The sequence below is a fragment of the Myxine glutinosa genome, chromosome 3, assembly GCF_964187855.1.
Source record: "Myxine glutinosa chromosome 3, kmMyxGlut1.1, whole genome shotgun sequence".
Lineage (NCBI taxonomy): Eukaryota > Metazoa > Chordata > Myxini > Myxiniformes > Myxinidae > Myxine > Myxine glutinosa.
In genome coordinates, this window is record NC_136263.1 from 152,859,894 (window position 1) to 152,878,837 (window position 18,944).

The 18,944-nt window shown below is 44.4% G+C and overlaps 1 protein-coding gene across 1 annotated transcript in view; it reads right to left on the reverse strand.

Annotated features, from left to right (window-relative positions):
• Positions 1-13,862, reverse strand: part of ILRUN (inflammation and lipid regulator with UBA-like and NBR1-like domains) — an 81,407-nt gene extending 67,545 nt beyond the window's left edge. Inside the window, exon 1 of the mRNA XM_068109950.2 lies at positions 13,607-13,862. Within this exon, the coding sequence (XP_067966051.1) occupies positions 13,607-13,761 (155 nt within the window). The 5' untranslated portion in view covers positions 13,762-13,862. The remainder of the gene's footprint in view (positions 1-13,606) is intronic.
• Positions 13,863-18,944: the final 5,082 nt, after the last annotated feature.

Genomic DNA, 18,944 nt, shown 5'->3' on the forward strand with positions numbered 1-18,944 from the left:
GGATTAGACGAGAAATTTGGGAAATTAGACAATAGATTAGGGGAAATACAGGAGGGGTTAATGGGGGTAGAAAACAGAATGGCCGCTCAAGAGAATCAAATGGAAGGGATGCAAAAGGGGTTAGAGGGGGTAGAAAATAGAATGGCTGCCCAGGAGAATCAGATAGAGGGAGTGAAAAATGGGTTAGAGGAGTTAGAAAACAGTATGGAAGGCAAATTGAGGGACATGAGGGACCAAGCGGAAAGGGAAGTTAACCAAATGGGGCAGCAGATAGAGGGGGTCAGAATGGGGGTAGAAACCAAACTGGATGCTCACAGGGAGGAAATGGAGCAGATGAGGGTGGCATCTGGGCAGGAGATGCAAGTGATGGGAGAGGAGATCAGGAGAGGAGTGAGTGAGGAGGTCGGAGGAGTGCGCGAGGAGGTGAGGCACTGTAAGGAGCACATGGAGAAGGAGGTGAGAAAGGGGACTGTAAAGTTACAAGGGGGCATAGAGGACCTGACACAGGAGGTGGAGCAGCTGACGGTGGGACAGACGGAATTAGTGGAGCAGGTTCAAAGGAACACTGCGGTATTAGGAGGTTTAAAAGCGACACAGAAAGAACTAAAAGATGACTTGGTAGCGACGAAGAGGGAATGTCAGATGGTACGTGAGGGACTGACAACGAGGTTGGACGAGGTGATAGAGGTAATGGAGACGAAGGACCGGCAGGTGAGGACGCACCTGGAAACGGTCAAGGTAGCCTTAGAGGATGAGCTTGAGGAGACGTACCGGGGAATAAAAGAGGTGAAGCAGAAATTAGAAGAAGTGGAAGAAGGGGTGAGCGAAATTAAGAAGCGACGGAGAGAGGATAAGAAAGAGATAAAAGAGGAGATAAAGAATTGGTCCAAAGTCTGTGTTTGGATCGTGATGATGTGCTCATTAACCGGAGGAGGGATTCGCAGGTGATGGAGGAGAAGCGAAGAGGAAGAGGACCCGGTGTGAGTGGTGACCAATATGGTCGTGCGTATGATGCGCCAGGTGATTTGATAAGCTTGGGGGTCGAGATAGACCCGGGTGTTCGTGAGAGGCCGTTGGTGAAGTGTGCGACAGGTCTGGTGTGCGAAAAAGGAGGTGTGCAAGAAAGCCCGACTCTGGGGTGTGTGAGGAAAAAGTGCGTGCCAAGGAGTGAGGGTGCTGGCGAGAGTGAGTCGGTCGTAGCGTGTGTGCGAGGGAGCACATGGAAGCGTGGTGTGGTAAGTGTTACAGAGGGTGTGACGGGAGAGTGTGCGCAGGAGTGTGCGCGAGAAAGGTGTGTGACGGACAGGTGCATGAGGAAAGAGTGCGCTGTCAGAAGTAAGGAAGAGTGTCCACCTGTGGTGAGTGTTACAGAGGGTGTAACGGGAGAGTGTGCGCGAGAAAGGTGTGTGACGGACAGGTGCATGGGGAAAGAGTGCGCTGTCAAAGGCAAGGAAGAATGCACACCTGTGGTGAGTGTTACAGAGGGTGTAACGGGAGAGTGTGCGCGAGAAAGGTGTGTGACGGACAGGTGCATGAGGAAAGAGTGCGCTGTCAAGAGTAAGGGTGAGTGCGCTGTCAAGAATGGAGGTGAGAGTAGTGAGAGTGACAAGGAGAGTGAGTTGGTTGTGACAGGTGAGCGAGGATGTACACCTGGGATGGAAGGATGCACACCTGGAATGGTAGAACGTGAGTGGGAATGCACGCTGGAGTTGGTGGTGAGGCACGTGGTTGGGTGTGCGAATGAGGGCACACCTGTGATTGTCACAGAGGAGGTGACCGAGGAGGGGGCGCGAAGCGGTGTATTGGTGAGGTGTGCGAGCAACGAATGTGTGCCAAAGTGTTCGGTGGTCAGGTGTGTGACCAAGGCTGTGAGTGGAATGGGTGTACCTGGGTGTGTAAGGAAAGGTACGAGGAGCATGGGCACGGCTGGATGTGTGAGCAAGGAACGGGCTGCGGGGTGTAAGCGTCCAGGTGAAGCATCGACGTTAGACGGGGTAGAGTTTAGAACGACTTATGGCCGAATCGGGCCCTCGGTGCGTGCTGGGCCTCGCTTTGAACGGCCGCGTCCGTGCTCCACTAGGCGGAGCGGGCAGCCCGATAGAAAGGGTCGTCATGGCGACCACTTTTTGTTGAGGCAGTCCGGCAGGTCGAGATCGGGACATGGGATGGCTCCACGCCGAGGTGGTGCGTGGGATCTCGGCCCGGGTAAGCCCCCGTCCCTGTACCGAGTGCCGGACGTATCCAGCCGCTGGCACAGAACAACCCGCATTCATGGCTTGGCTTTACGAAGCCGGGCTTTGGACAGGGATTGGCGCACCGAGAGGTATTAGTGAGTAGACTGGGTGATGAGGTTAGTGTTTTGGACCCAAAATTGGAGAAAAACAAAATTTGATGATTGGCAAGGGATTGGCAGTAGTGATTGGCAGATGATGGGTAGTGATTGGCAAATTTTTGATTTGTTGAAATTTGATGTGCAAAATTGGTAGTGAGAGACCCCCGATGTGGTGGGATGGCAAATCCACCACCCTTCCCATGGTGGGGGCAAAGGAGCTATAGCTTATGGGGTGTATGGCAGTGAAAACTAGCCCGGGTGGGTTAGGTTATATTGATAGGGCCCTAGAAGATGACATTAGGTGACGTTAAGTTTAGTTAGTGACTGATACCTGTAGTGGGGACGCAGGTAGATTAGTGTGGATGATAATGACGTGGGAGCGCAATAGTTTAAAGGGACGACTGGGAAGCGCAAGTTTCAGAGGGGAGTAGTTAGCTGAGATGATGCCGTGTGTGTGAGAATTGAACAGGTGTGATTGCACAGGTGTGCAACTGGACAGGTGTGTGGAGCAGTGTGTGAGTAGTGAGTGTTGTAGATCAGCGCGAATGCGCTTGGGGAGAGAAGGGTGCAGGTGGCACCAGGTGTGAGAGCACAGGTGTGCAAGTACAGGTGTGTGGAGAGAGTTGGAGTAAGTGGTACGGAGTGGTGTGCATGGTGCGAAGGTGTGGATGGGGGAAGAGTGGACCCTTTTCACGAGTACCCGGGGCGGGTAGTGTAAGTGTTAGGTAGAGGGTACAGGTAAATTGTGGTTGGATATTGGCATCTGTGGTGCGGGTGACAGAATGGTATTGTGGATGGGTGCATTAGTGTTGTGGAAATGGCTGGGCGTGTAGCCTGTTAGTGTGTGTAGTTGGTTGGGCACTCCACCACTGTGAGGATGTCGGCCAGGTGAGGCCGCAGGTGGGCTCTGGGAGCCGGTAGTTGTGAGTGGGTGCCTGAGGATCCCGGGTGTGGATCGGGCAGCCCAGTGCCAGAGAGGGCACCGAGTGGGGAGAGCGCCAGAGGGCCTTCCCCAGGTAGTTAGGTTAGAGTAACGAGCAGGTAAGCTCGGAGGCAACTGCAGTGGTGGAGGTGTGCAGGTGGGTAAGCCCGCTGGGAGAGGTACACGTCGCAGCCCAGAAATTGTACGAGGGCACCGGGAGATGAATCGGGGGAGTGAGACCCCAAATTGAAGAGCACCACAGTTTGGCCAATGGGAATTGGTTTTTAGAACCCATAGTGTAAGAGGGCCAATGGTTTGGCCGGAGAAAGACCCCGGGTAGTGTAAAGTTGTTAAAGTCATTTAGGAAATAGTTAGGATTGATGAACCTGTCGCACCATACGCAGCCACTTACCTGTGGTGATGATGATGACTCCACACCTGTGTTTTCTTTGTTCTGTTGCAGGAAGTAAGGACTGCTGTTGGATTTGTGAGACGCATCACGACGTGGATGAGACATTGGGGTGATTCCATCTCTCCCTCCCTAGGAGGGACTGATGATGAATTGGTAATGGCAAATTTTGATGTTGAGTTGGAGATGGCAAATTTTGATGAAAGTTGAAAATAGCAAATTTGATTGGTTAGGAGGGAGAGAAGACGAATTTGGTTTATGGGAGGAACGGGGAAGACAGTAGGGACGTTTGTGGATTTGTAAAGTAGATGTTTATGGGTAGTGTTGTGTTTTGTGGATACAGTAAGGGGTAAGGGAGGGGCCATGTAGGTTACCTGGGGGGGGGGGGGCGTACGGTAGGAACGTACCTGTCTCACATGGTTCCCATGTGCCCCCAGTGTGCATTACCTTACATTGCGTGCACTTTTGCGCCCTTACCACCTTACTCACTTGTCTGCTTCTTTTGTCTCCCACCTCCGAGGATCTGGCTTTGGGGTAGAGAGAGAGGAGAGAGAGGTGCTGGCTTCGCAGTTGTGGGCCTGCACTTTCGCTGTTTGCTGCCTGGATCGATACACCATATGGACCGCAATGTTTGTGGCCACCCACCATGGACCGCAGTTCTTATGCGGCCAAGCACCACCCATGGATGGACCTATGGGTCAACGTGGCACCTATGCCATACAAGGTGAACCACTAACAGTTGGCCCCCTGACGGCCACAATAGAGAAATGGACGCGGTTGGCGCCTTTCTTTATTTTTGAAAGAAGTAAGAAGGCCAAGTGCACCACACGAAGGCAAGACCAGCGGCAGAACATCGGCCGGCTGCGACACCACACAATGATTCATAAACACTTTATTGGTGCACCGGATGGTGCTCACTGTGTGATGGGGTGGTGCTTTTGGTGCTTGGAAGGGGTGCTCTGCACATTATTAAAGGCCGTAGGCCACAGAGCACTCGTGGGTTGGTGTATCGATGCTGGCATGCGTGCTCTCTCTCTATGCATAACATCTGCATGTGTTCCTCCAAAAACAGGTCCTGGATCGTAGTGTAAATATCAGCGTAGTCTTGTGTAAATAATGCTCCCTACCGGCTGTATGTTTAGTTTGAGGATTCTTTCCGGATTCGGTTATCCTGTGGGTGTGTTTCTGTGAGGAGAAGGGTGCAACGTCGCAGGGGGACATATTTACTCATTTGTGAATATCTGTAAAACTGTCGCACTCAGGGTAGAGTTAATAGTAGAGGGAACTACATTGCGTGCCACACTAAAGTAGGTAAAAATTTATCGGGTCGGGACGCCCCGAGGGTAGAGAAGGGTGCAATGTTGCGAATATGGAATTTGGCCTCCATATCCGCTTGTAAATATTCCCCTATTTCCCCAATACTCCCCAACTATCCCCAATCCCCCATTCCCTAGTCCCATTGTCTGTAAACAACACTCTGTAGAACCGACCTTCCCCTTTTTCCCCCATTAAATGTCGTGCCCAGGTCCACCGCATCTCACGTAGACAACTTTCGGACATCTTGCTAGTTATTCTTAGTCTATGTCAGTTAAGGACTCCTTTCCATTAATTCTGACTCTTCGTTGCACCAGAATGTGATTATATGGCACCAGTAGTGAGTTTAGGACCTTCCCTTACCTACTCCCATCTTCTTCCCCAAACAACAACAACAACAACAACAACAACTACAACAACAACAACAACTACAGCAACAACAACTACAGCTACAACAACAACTACAACAACGGCGCGCGGGGGGAGTGTGCGTCCTCACACCGGCTCGGTTCGCCGCCATGACCATGCGCTCCACGGGGTTACCACGAAGGGGCTCCCTGTCAGCCCCTCGTCAAGGGGCGGAGCCGGTAACCCCCCGCACGCACCCAATGAGAAGCAACGAGCCGATTCCATCTGGGGCGGAGCTAACGAGCCGAGGGCGTGTCACTCCCCGCCGGATATACGAAGCGACTCACCGGACGTGACGTCAGATGCGCCCCCAGCTTGAAGAAGAGCACGTCACTACCTCCGAGCGCTGCGACCTCCCTGCATGCTGCATCTCTGGACCGGACCGAGCCGATTCTGTCCCTGAGCCCAGGTGCACCTGGAGCCATCGATCCTGCCTTTCCTAGCCATCAATCCCCGTGTGAGTCAGCCTTTTGTCCCGTTTATCTGTCGTCTGTTGGGGTTAATATAAGATTGTGTCTAAGTGCCTATCTTCCTTTGCTGTCCCTCTTGTAGTTGTAATCTAACCTTTCGAACGAATATAATCTCCTCCGGAGGTCTTGAGAACCGTATCCCTGGTGTCGAGTCATTTTAATCCCAGCCGTGTGTCTTTTCCTTCATTGATCTAGCGTAGCGCGATTAGTCAACGTTCGGGTATAATCGGGTAACTTGTGCAGACGTGGTCATACCAAACCGCTCGGTAAATAACATCCACCACCACGTCTGTAACAATATATATATACATATATATATATATATACACATATATATATATACATATATATATATACATATATATATATACATATATATATATACATATATATATATACATATATATATATACATATATATATATACATATATATACATATATACATATACATATATACATATACATATATACATATACACATATATATATATACATATACATATATACATATATATATATACATATATACATATATATATATACATATATATATATACATATATATATATACATATATATATATATACATATATATATATACATATATATATATACATATATACATATACATATATACATATATATATATACATATATATATATACATATATACATATACATATATACATATACATATATACATATATATATATACATATATATATATACATATATACATATATATATACATATATACATATATATATATACATATATACATATATATATATACATATATATATATATATATATATATATATATATATATATATATATATATATATATATATATATATATATATATATATATATATATATATATATATATACATACAGTCATGTGAAGTTTTGACTTTTTCAACGCTTTTGTTTTTTTTTTTTGTTTTTTTTTTTGTATACAAGATCGAGGCTCGTGAAAGAGCTAACATTAATCACACAAAAAGTCAAACCGACACACAAAACACAAAAAACAAAGGGAGCGGCAGACAAGATGGGAAGAGAGTGGAAGGACGCAAACACAACATTTGAGAGCAGGGACATCAGGAGGACTTGGGGGGAGGTGGGAGAGGTATAAAACATATGAACACTGCAAGGACTCTGGGTGAATTACCAGGGGTAGAAAAGATCAAGGTTTTGGATGGGGGAAGATAAGAGATGGTGGTGAACAGCTGTTTTAAAGACCTGGAGGGAGGAGTGGGATTGAAGGGAGTGGGGGAGTTTGTTCCAGAGGCGGGAGAAAATGGGAATGAAAGAGTGAAGGTGAGCAGAGAGCCTAGATTTTGGCAGTTTAACCATAAGAGGGTTGCAGGCAGATCTTGTGCGACCTGAAGGAATATTGGGGGGACAGAGCACAGAGAGAGCTGGGGGAGCAAGGCCGGAGAGGAGTCGGTAGAAGACAGAAAGACAGAAACATACAGCTATTTGATCTTCATTTCAGCAATATTGATAGATAAGGCCGAGAAAAATATATTTCCGGTCTCTGGTCAGCGCGCGCATCGATTTTAATCCTGCGTATCAACAATTTTTTATTTTTTTTTAATTTCTAACGGTACCTACAGCAGCGTGCCTGTTGTTGCCGGGCCGGCGCGCTATCTCGGGAAATACGTCGCCATTGGTATCGACGTTCGCGCACGGTTCTCCCCTACAAAACTACGTTTAGTTTGTCCAAATCCAACCAGCCGTTCCAAAGATATGAGTAGTTTTGTGTGCCGTGTCGTCATGAATCCAATCGGCTGGATGTTGTCATTTATTGAAACGCAGACGTTCTTTGTCGGGTTTGTGTGAAGCAACCAGAAGGCCTAGTGAGATGCGGGTGGTCTCGTTAGTTAGGCCTGGATCCTATCTCGTTTGTCATGAAGTTGTAAGTGTCTGTGATAATCTGGTGGACTGGGAGAAGAGATCGTGGGAGTCCATCGGCCTGTTAGACCTCGAGAAGAAATGGCAGTCGATAATATGCTTGAAGAACTTAATGATTTTCAGAATAAATACATTTTAAAATAACTTAAGCTTGTGTTCATTATTTAGAAAAAGGCCGACCTGTCCCATTGGCTGTCTTTAATTTCTCTCTGGACGGCACCATGGCAGATGAGGAGGACCGCAAGGCATGAGGACACAAAAAAACAACACCTTTATATGTTTCTAACGGTACCTACAGCAGCGTGCCTGTTGTTGCCGGGCCGGCGCGCTATCTCGGGAAATACGTCTCTAAGAACCCCAGAATGTCATCACGGGACCTGCAGGTAGCTCTTGCCACTGTTGATGCCAAAGTGCATGAGTCTACCATTAAAAAGAGGCTGCACAAATTTGATCTACTTGGGAGGTGTGCCAGGAGGAAACCTTTGCTGTCCAGAAAAAACATCAGGGCAAGACTAAAGTTTGCCAATGAACACCTAGGCAAAGACCAGCACTTCTGGAACAATGTGCTCTGGACAGATGAGTCAAAGGTAGAGCTATTTGGCCACAGTACCAGAAGACATGCTTGGTGAAAAACAAAGACAGCATTTGACCACAAGAATCTGATACCAACTGTAAAGCATGGTGGTGGAAATATTATGGTTTGGGGCAGCTTTGTTGCATCAGGGCCTGGGCAGCTCACCACCATAGAATCCACTATGAATTCTTCATTGTAGCAGAGGGTGCTTGAGGATAATGTGAGGCCATCTGTCAGAAAGTTGAAGCTCAACCGAGGGTGGACCTTGCCACATGACAATGACCCTAAACATACCAGTAAATCCATCAAGGAATGGCTGAAAAGAAAGAAATGGAGGGTTCTGGAATGGCCAAGTCAAAGCCCGGATCTAAATCCCATCGAGATGTTGTGGGTGGATTTGAAACGAGCTGTGCATGCAAGAAACCCCTCAAACATCGTACAGCTGAAAGAATTCTGCATGGAGGAGTGGGCAAAAATTTCTCCCAGTCGATGTCAGAGACTGGTAGACAGTTATAAGAAACGCCTACTTGAGGTTGTTTCTGCTAAAGGGGCAATACCACCTATTACAGCCAAGGGTGTACTTACTTTTTCCACATGAAAAATTTGCATTTATATTTATTTAAATTACACAATGGACTACAAAATGTAAATGTTTCATGATATTTGTTATATTATATCACCCTTATCTATCAATATTGTTGAAATGAAGATCAAATAGCTGTATGTTGAAATATGTTGAAAAAGTCAAAACTTTACATGGGGTGTACTTACTTTTTCACGTGACTGTATGTATGTATGTATGTATGTATGTGTGTGTACATATATATATATATATATATATATATATATATATATATATATATATATATATATATATATATATATATATATATATATATATATATGGGAGCGTATGCTGGATCAGCACGTCTCTGTGTCCTTGGACGACTCCTCAGCACCATCCTGACACACAGCACTGTGTGTGCTACAGAATGAGGTGTTTTTTACGGCAGCCGGAGTGCAAATCCTGCCACCAACCTCCTTGAGAGAGAGGACCCAGTACCCTGGTACTCATTTCACCAACCTCAGAAGGATGACAGGGTGAGTCAACCACACCTGGTATTAATTCAACAGCTGAACGGGATTCAAACTCAGGGCCTTAGCATCCCAAGCCCACTGCCCTAACTATTAGGCCAACACCAGGCATATCCCATAATGTGAAAGTGGAATTATTATTTTTTACAAAATAATTAAAAATGAAATACAGAAATATCTAATTCACACAAGTATTCAACCCCCAAAGTCAATACTTTGTAGAAATGCCTTTAGCAGCAATTACAGGTTTGTCTATTCTTGTTGTTGCTTTGGCTGTATGCTTGGGGTCATTGTCCTGTTGGAATGTAAATCTTCGCTGGAGTTCAAGGTCTTTTGCACTCAGAAGCAGGTTCTCCTCGAGGATTTGCCTCTATTTGGCACCATTCATTGTTCCCTCTATCCTTACGCCTCCCAGTCCCTGCCACTGAAAAGCATCCCGATAGCATGATGCTGCCACCACCATGCTTCACATTAAGGATGGTGTTAGATGGGTGATGAAGTGTGCTCTGTTTCCACCAGACGTAGCGCTTAACTAACAGGCCAAATAATTCAATTTTCGTCTCATCAGACCACAGACTCCTTTGCTTCATGCTCTCAGTCTTTGACATGCCTTTTTGCAAAATCCAGGTGTATTGTCATGTGCCTTTTTCTCAGGAGTGGCTTCCATCTGGCCACTCTCCCATAAAGCCTAGATTTGTGAAGGTCTGCTGTGGGCCTTCCGGCAGGTTCTCCCATCTCAGCCAGGGAACTCTGTAGTTCTGTCAGAATGGGCCCTTGGTCACCTCCCTGACAAAATCCTTTTTTCTCGGTTGCTCAGTTTGGTCAGACGGCCATCTCTGGGTAGTTTCATATTCTTTCCACTTCCTAATTATGGAGCTCACTGTGCTTTTGGAAACATTCAACACTCTAGAAATTGTTTTATACCCATCCCCAGTTTTATACCCTGTGAGAGCTATGCTCCTCATCATTCTATCTGAGTACTACAGACAGTTCCTCGGACATCATGGTAGAGTTTCTGCCCTGACATGCACTGTCAACTGTGGGACCTTTTATAGAAAGGTGTTTCTTTCCACATCATGTCCAATCAATTGACTTGGCACAGGTGCTCTAATCAAGTTGAAGAGACATTTCAAGGATGATCAAAGGAAATTGGATGCACCTGAGCTCAATTTTGAGTGTCATAGCAAAGGGGTTGAACACTTATTGACTCAAGACACTTCAGAATTATATTTTTAATTATTTTGTAAAATTTCTATGATTTTTTTTCCCCACTTTGACATTATGTGTAGTTCAGTAACAAAAAAAAAAATCTCAATTTAATTGTACACCGCACCTTTCCTATGCCATCTCCAGGCGCTGCATAACGTCATTGCCGGGCACCGAAGGGGGCTCAGCAATGACGCACGCTGAAAGGGAGTACTGTACTCAGTTTCCACTTTGGTTGTTTTCTTTCTTGTTTGTTTGTTTGTCCGGGCGATATCTCAGCTATCCTTCGAGTTAGGAAGCTGAAATTTCGGCAAAATAGTGAGCAAGTACTTTGTCAAAAAACTATATTTTTTGTTTTTTGATTAATCAATTAATTGACGAGTTATTTACTTATTAGCGATTAATTAAGTACTTATACATTTCCTTTCTCTTCTGACCATTATCTCAGGCACCTTTTGAGTTAGGAAGCTGATATTTGGACATGCCAATGACCAGGTGATTTGGCTGCAAAGGATATTTTTGATTTAATGATTAATCAATTAATCAATTGATCGATTTAATTATTTAATTGTTTCATTAATGACTAATTTTTTATTATTTTTTTTGTTACAGGTTCGGATGAAATGGTGGTGGTTTATGTGTTCTATTAGCGAATTGATTAATTATTTAATTTTTTATGATTATTATTTATTTTCATTATTAATTATTTATTTATTTACTTTCTCATCTGGGCAATATCTCAGGCACCTTTTGAGCTAGGAAGCTGATATTTGGACATGGACAATGACCAAGTAATTTGGCTGTAAAGGATACTTTTTATTTATTGATTAATTAATTAATCGATTAATTATTTAATTATTCGATGAATGACAATTAATTTTTTTTTTAAACTCACATTCGGATGAAATGGTGGTGGTTTATGTATTCTATGAGCCAATTGATTAACTATTTTATTTTTTATGATTATTCTTTATTTATTTTCATTATTAATCATTTATTTATTTTCTTTCTCATTTGGCCAATATCTCAGGCACCTTTTGAGCTAGGAAGCTAATATTTGGACATGACAGTGACCAAGTTATGTGGCTACCAAGGATATTTTTGATTTATTGATTAATCATTTAATCGATTAATTATTTATTGATTAATCAATTAATTATTTAATTTTTTATTAATGACTTATTTAATTACATTTCTAAAAGATACATCTTTGGATGAAGCACGAGTGGTTTAGTTATGCTATTAGCCAATTGATGCAGAAAATATTTTATGATAATCTTTTATTGATTTTAATTATGCAATTGATCAATCAATTTATTGTACACCTCTCCTATCCCTCCCAATGCACTCTCTGTGAGCCCCCGGCGCCCCGGCAATGCCGCGCTGTAGGATATTTAATTATTTGGCATGGGGGCGGTGTACTTTGAATGTATCTTTACTTGTCCATTTTAAATTCAGGCTGTAACACAACAAAGCGTAAAAAGTCAAGGTGTGTGAGCACTTTCTGAAGGCACTGTCGGCCAGATCTGGATCCGAATGTGACCCCCCACAAATACGCACACCTACCCTTCCTCCCCACAAATATGCACACATACCCACCTCACCACAAATACACACACTTACCCCTCTCCCGACAAATATGCACACCTACCCCCCTCACCACATATACGTAACCTACCCCCTCAACACAAATACGCACACCTACCCCATTCACCACAAATACGCACACCTACCCCCTTCACCACAATTACGCACACCTACCCACCCTCCCCACAAATACACACACCTACCCCCTTCACCACAAATACGCACACCTACCCACCCTCCCCACAAATACACACACCTATCCCCCTCACCACAAATATGCACACACACCCCCCTCCCCACAAATATGCACACCTACCCCCTCCCCACAAATACGCACACCTACCCCCTCCCCACAAATACACACACCTACCCCCTCCCCACAAATACGCACACCTACCCCTCATCACAAATACCCCCTTCACCACAAATACACACACCTACCCAACATCCCCACAAATACACACACCTACCCCCCTCACCACAAATACGCACACCTACCCACCCTCCCCACAAATACGCACACCTACCCCCCTCACCACAAATACACAAACCTACCCCCTCATCACGAATATGCACACCTACCCCTCCCCACAAATACCCCCTTCACCACAAATACGCACACCTACCCACCCTCCCCACAAATACGCACACCTACCCCCCTCACCACAAATACGCACACCTACCCACCCTCCCCACAAATACGCAGACCTACCCCCCTCACCACAAATACGCACACATACCCCCCTCACCACAAATACGCACACATACCCCCCTCACCACAAATACACAAACCTACCCCCTCACCACAAATATGCACACATACCCCCCTCCCCACAAATACGCTCCTCGACCCCCCCCCCCCCCTCCCCACAAATACGCTCCTCGACCCCCCCCCCCCCCATACCCCCCTCAGCACAAATCAATCACACACACACACACACACACACACACACACACACACACAGACAGACAGACAGACACACACACACACACACACACACACACACACACACACACACACACACACACACACACACACACACACACACACACACACACACACACACACACACACACACACCAGTGGCGTGGGTCTTCCTTCGAAATTTTCCCGTTGTGAGGAAATGAAGGATCTTACTCCATGATGAAGCAAAGCTTGCCGAACGAACGGCGAACCGAGATAAAGAGAGACTCCGCAATGCAAGACCCACACCATGATGGGCCAGTAATAGTACGACCATGTTCACTGGTCAATGCCGCACCAAGCGTCCGTGTATAATGCTATCAATCAATATCACAATCCTAATCACTTTTACTGATAACACAACAAGCAGGAACAACACCGACCGGGCGACATGTCCCCAACTTGCCAGTTAGCCATATCGAGGAAGAAGGCGCAGCCGGCCGGATTTAACTGGAATCCAAGAAGCTTCTGAAACTCGGATATGAGGACATCTTTGTCTGTGGTGCCCATGCAGCTGAATTTCTGCATGAGCTCCTGGTCGATGTCCATATCGACGTCCATGGCTCGCTATGCGGCCTTCTAGCCTAGGCCTCGACCATCCTCCCTCAACGACAACGTTGACGTTGACGTACTGGCGGTATGACGTATTTCACGGTGACGTCATTCAAACCCTCCCACACGTGGCGTTATATCAAGAGGGGAGGAGCGAAGTTCTCTTCGTCCTCGCTCCTCCTCTCTAGATTATCCACTTGGTTTTCATTGTAAACGGAGAAATGTATTGTATTGTATTGTATTGTATTGTATTGTATTGTAATTTGTATTTATAGCAGGCGTGAATGAATACCTCAGACGTATCCGTACGTAAGTTTGGCGGAGCCGAGCTCACGGCTTGGTACGGCGGCCGCGGGGGTGTACGTTCTCCATCACGCAGGTTAGCTGGACCAAGGACTGATACGTGAAGGTGGAGATCGAGCACCATTTTTTTTGTGTGTGTGCAATGTCGAGGCTCATGGAGAAGGAGCTTGACAACCATCATCTATATTCTATATCATACTAAAATACGCAATTTGGAATTTTGGTGTCTGTCTGACGATTTTTGACCGCGATACATTCAGTCGTTACTTAACCAAATCGTTACTTAACCAAATTTGACAGGAGTACTAAGGGTCACACGATGGAGCTTAATATAGCGAATTCATTTGCTCCCTTCCCCAATGAGATTTTCCTCCGCCAATGGGGTTGCATGTTGAGGTGTGTATCCGTGCTAAAATAGCTTTATCATGGCGTTTTTCTAAGACCGCTTCTAATAACACACGTCATAACACAAAATAGAATAGCATAATATTAATGTTTAATATTACAAAACAATATTAATAACAAGAAAAAGAGCAATCAGAGATTGCAAACCCTCGCCAGGATGTATTCTCAGTGGTTTTTTAAGGCTTTTGTGTTAAAACAAATATGACGGCCGAACCACGTGACCGATGACGTCATCATGTTTTTTTTTCTAAACTAATTTAATCCTAGATTATGCTCAAGAAATTTCATCTTGATCGGATGAAGTTTTGTACTTGTCGAATTATGACGTCATAATGGAGGCACCTATGACATCATCATTAACATATTTTATTCCCCATGGAGAGTTCTTTACAATGAGCCATGTCTCAATTTTTTCCATTCAGCGGTTTTGTAGATATAGAGATGCAAAGTTTTTTGGTTTTTCCAATATGGCGGCCGAACCACGTGACCAATGACATCATAATTATCATTAAAAAAATTATACAGGTGGAGTTGCACCTATGGTGAAAATTTCCTGTCAATCGGACCTACGGTTGCAGAGAAAATCATATTTATTCTGTGCGGACAAACAGACAGACAGACAAACAAACGGACTCCAAACAAACGGACTCAAATGCAATACCCTCTCCTCTGGCGAGGGTAAACAAGTACAGATACATTCAAAGTACACCGCCCCCATGCCAAATGAATAAATATCCTCCAGCGCGGCTTTGCCGCCGTGCAACTCACAGAGACTGTATTGGGAGGGAGAGGTGTACAATAATTAATTGATTAATTGCATAATTAAAATCAACAAATATTAATCATAAAATATTTTCTTAATCAATTGGCTAATAGCATACCTAAACCACCAGTGCGTCATCTGAAGCTGTAACTTTTTGAATATTAATTAAATAAGTCATTAATCAAAAAAAGTAAATAATTAATTGATTAATCAATAAATAAATGATTGATTAATCAAAAAACAAAAAATACCGTTTATGCCAAAGCACGTACGCACTATTGTGCCAAAATTTCAGCTTCCTAGCTCAAAAGATGGCTGAGATATCGCCCGCACAAACAAACAAACAAGAAAGAAACCGGAGTGAAAACTGAGTGCTCCCTTTCAGCGCGCGTCATTGCTGGGCCCCCTTAGGTTCCCGGAAATGACGTCATGCAGCGCCTGGCGATGGCACAGGAAAGGAGCGATGTACAATAACTGGAACGGCACTCGGTAGAGCGCATACCTCCGCCAGGCTGAACAGTCTATGGTTTGTATCTCACTGATAGTGATCGGCTGGATCTGAATTCGGACTTGAACCAAAATCGAATCGGCTTGTTCGTCACCGAACCAACTATTCCACCAAGTTTAGTCATAACTCGACAAAAACATTTGAGACCGTGCTAGATATCGTTGTTGGCCCGATCTCTCAATGGTGAAGAACCACTTAAAATTTTACTAATTCTCGTATCCGAATCCATATTCAGATCTTCACCAAAATCGAATCGATTCGGTCTTGTCACACCCAATGTATCCACCAAGTTTCGGCCAAATCCATTCATAACGTTTTGAGATATCTTGCTATATATCGGTTTAGCCCTACCACTCAATGGTGAAGAATTACTTTTAAAATTCTCTGACCGGGATCCGGATTCGAATCTTCATAATAGTTGAATCAACTCCTCCTTGTCAAACATACAACCTCTCCACCAAGTTTCGTCCAAACCCGTCCACAACTTTTTGAGATGTCCTGCTATGTATCGTTTTTGGCCATATCTCCCAATGGTGAAGAATCACTTTCAAAATTCTAGTAGCCGGATCCGGATCCGGATCTTCACCAAAATCTAATCATTTTGTCCTTGTCAAATATGCTACCTCTCCACCAAATTGGTCCGAATCCTTCCAAAACTTTTTGAGATATCTTGTTCACAGACAGTCAGACAGGGGATGAAAATATAACCTCCATCCACCTTTGGTGGCGGTGGTAATAATATCCTGTCTCCCCTAAGGGGTTTTCCCTCCTTGACCAAGCGCCATATTATCATGTATAAACAATTTATCGAGCCGTTTCCTGGGACACTTCTACCAGAAGTAAAAATATTATAACCCACAAACACGTTTGATTACCTTTTTTAAAACAGTCGCTAATGCTGTTTAACATTAAACTGAAAGGGGAGAAACCTGAGCTATGTTCAGTTATTAAGCAGCTAGCTAGCGCTTGCCAAGCCAGCCATTCCTTATCAACGGTTTTGATTGGAGTGCTTGCTCAAATGCTTAAACCACTTGAGGAGTTGTCTACAAGAAACTTGGTAAATGAACACCACCCATGTGTTTTTTGAGGCCCCTCCCTAGATCTACTGTGATCTATTTACCTCAGAGAAGAATGACCCTTCCTGCCGCTCCTGTATGGAATGGGTGTACTAGAAGATATAAATGATGTAATAAATGTACGAGTAGATATATAATTATTATTATATAATTACACTTCAGCGCAGTGGGCTGTTGACGCATTATCAACGGAGGTCCGTGGTTCGAGCCCCGCATTGAGTCAGAAGTTTTTCACACTTAGCCCCTCGCAGGAATTTAATTCCTGTTTCTAAAATTGTATTTGAATTAATCTTCAATGCATTTCTACTTATTCACACATACATACGCATGCAGATACTTACGTTAACATTCGGGGTCTGCTTAGCAGGCATGTAAGACATCGGCCATGATAAAGCTCGCAGTGTTAAGTGTGGAAAAGTTCTGAGGAGATTGTGGCTGGCTCAATAGCGCAGTGGGCTGTTGACGCGTTATCAACGGAGGTCCGTGGTTCGAGCCCCGCATTGAGTCAGAAGTTTTTCGCACTTAGCCCCTCGCAGGAATTTCATTCCTGTTTCTAAAATTATATATATATTATTTTTTTTTTTTTTTTTTAATCAGCCCCCTGAGTCAATACCTCGCTTAAAGCACCTTTGGCAGCGACTACAGCTTCGAGTCTTCTTGGTACTGTATCAACTTGGTCTGTATCAACTTTGCACATCTGAATTTGGGGATTCCTCACATTCTTCCTTGCAGATTTGCTCAAGCTCTGTCAAGTTGGATTGGGGAGCATCGGTGAACAGCAATCGTCAAGTCTATCCACAGATTCTCAATGGGATTCAAATCTGGGATTTGGCTGGGTCACTCGAGGACTTTCACGTGCCTGTTCTGAAGCCATTCCAGTGTTGCATTGGCTGTATGCTTGGTTATGTGATTGTCCTGTTGGAACGTAAATCTTTGCCGCAGTTTAATGTCTTTTGCACTCTGAAGCAGGTTCTTCTCAAGGATTTGCCTGTATATGGCTCCATTGCTCCCTCTGTTGTTCCCTCTATCCTTACAAATCTCCCAATTTTATCCATGCCGCTGAAAAGCATCCCCATAGGTTGATGCTGCTGCCACAATACTTCATGATAGGGACAGTGTTAGATGGGCGATGAACTATGCTCAGTTACCACCAGACGTAGCACTTTAATTCAGGCCAAAGAGTTAAATTTTCGTCTCATCAGACCACAGAATATTTTGCTTCATGCTCTCAGATTCTTTCATGTACCAATTTTTGCAAACACCAGGCATGCTATCATGTGCCGTTTTCTCAGGAGTGGTGGCCGTCTGGCCACTCTCCCATAAAGCCTCGATTTGTGAAGTGCTGCAGTGACAGTTGTCCTTCCGACAGGTTCTCCGATCTCAGCTCAGGAACACTATAGTTCTGGCAGAGTGGTCATTGGGTTCTTCGTCACTTTCCTGACCAAGGTCCTTCTTGCCCGGTTGCTCAGTTTGGTCAGATGGTCAGCTCTAGCAAGAGTCTGGGTAGTTCCATATTCGTTCCTTTTCATAATGATGGAGCTCACTGTGCTCCAGGGAACTTTCAACACTCTAGAAATTATTTTATACTCTTCCCCAGATGTATGCCTCCTCACAATTATATCTTTGAATTCTACAGACAGTTCCTTGGACATCATGGTAGAGTTTCTGCTCTGACATGCACTGCCAATGGTGGGACATTATACAGAAAGGTGTGTTTCTTTGTAAATGATGCCCAATCAATTGAATTGGCCACAGGTGGACTCCAATCAAGTTCTAGAGACATCTCAATGATGATCAAAGGAAACTGAATGTACCTGAGGTCAATTTGGAATGTGTCATAGCGAAGGGGCTGAATACTTATTCATGCTCAAGACATTTCAGGTTTTAATTTCTAAATAATTTGTAAATTTTTCTAAAAAAATTCAAATCCACTTTGGCATTATGGGTATAATGTGTATATCGGTGACAATAAATCTCAAGTTAATCCATTTTAAATTTAGGCTACAACACAACAAAATGTGAAAAAGTGTGAATACTTTCTGAAGGCACTGTATGTGTTTTCACTGGCCATCGTAGACTGGTACTTCAGCTGGTTGAAAGAAATAATGTAGAAATATAAGAAAAGGTCAATATAGCA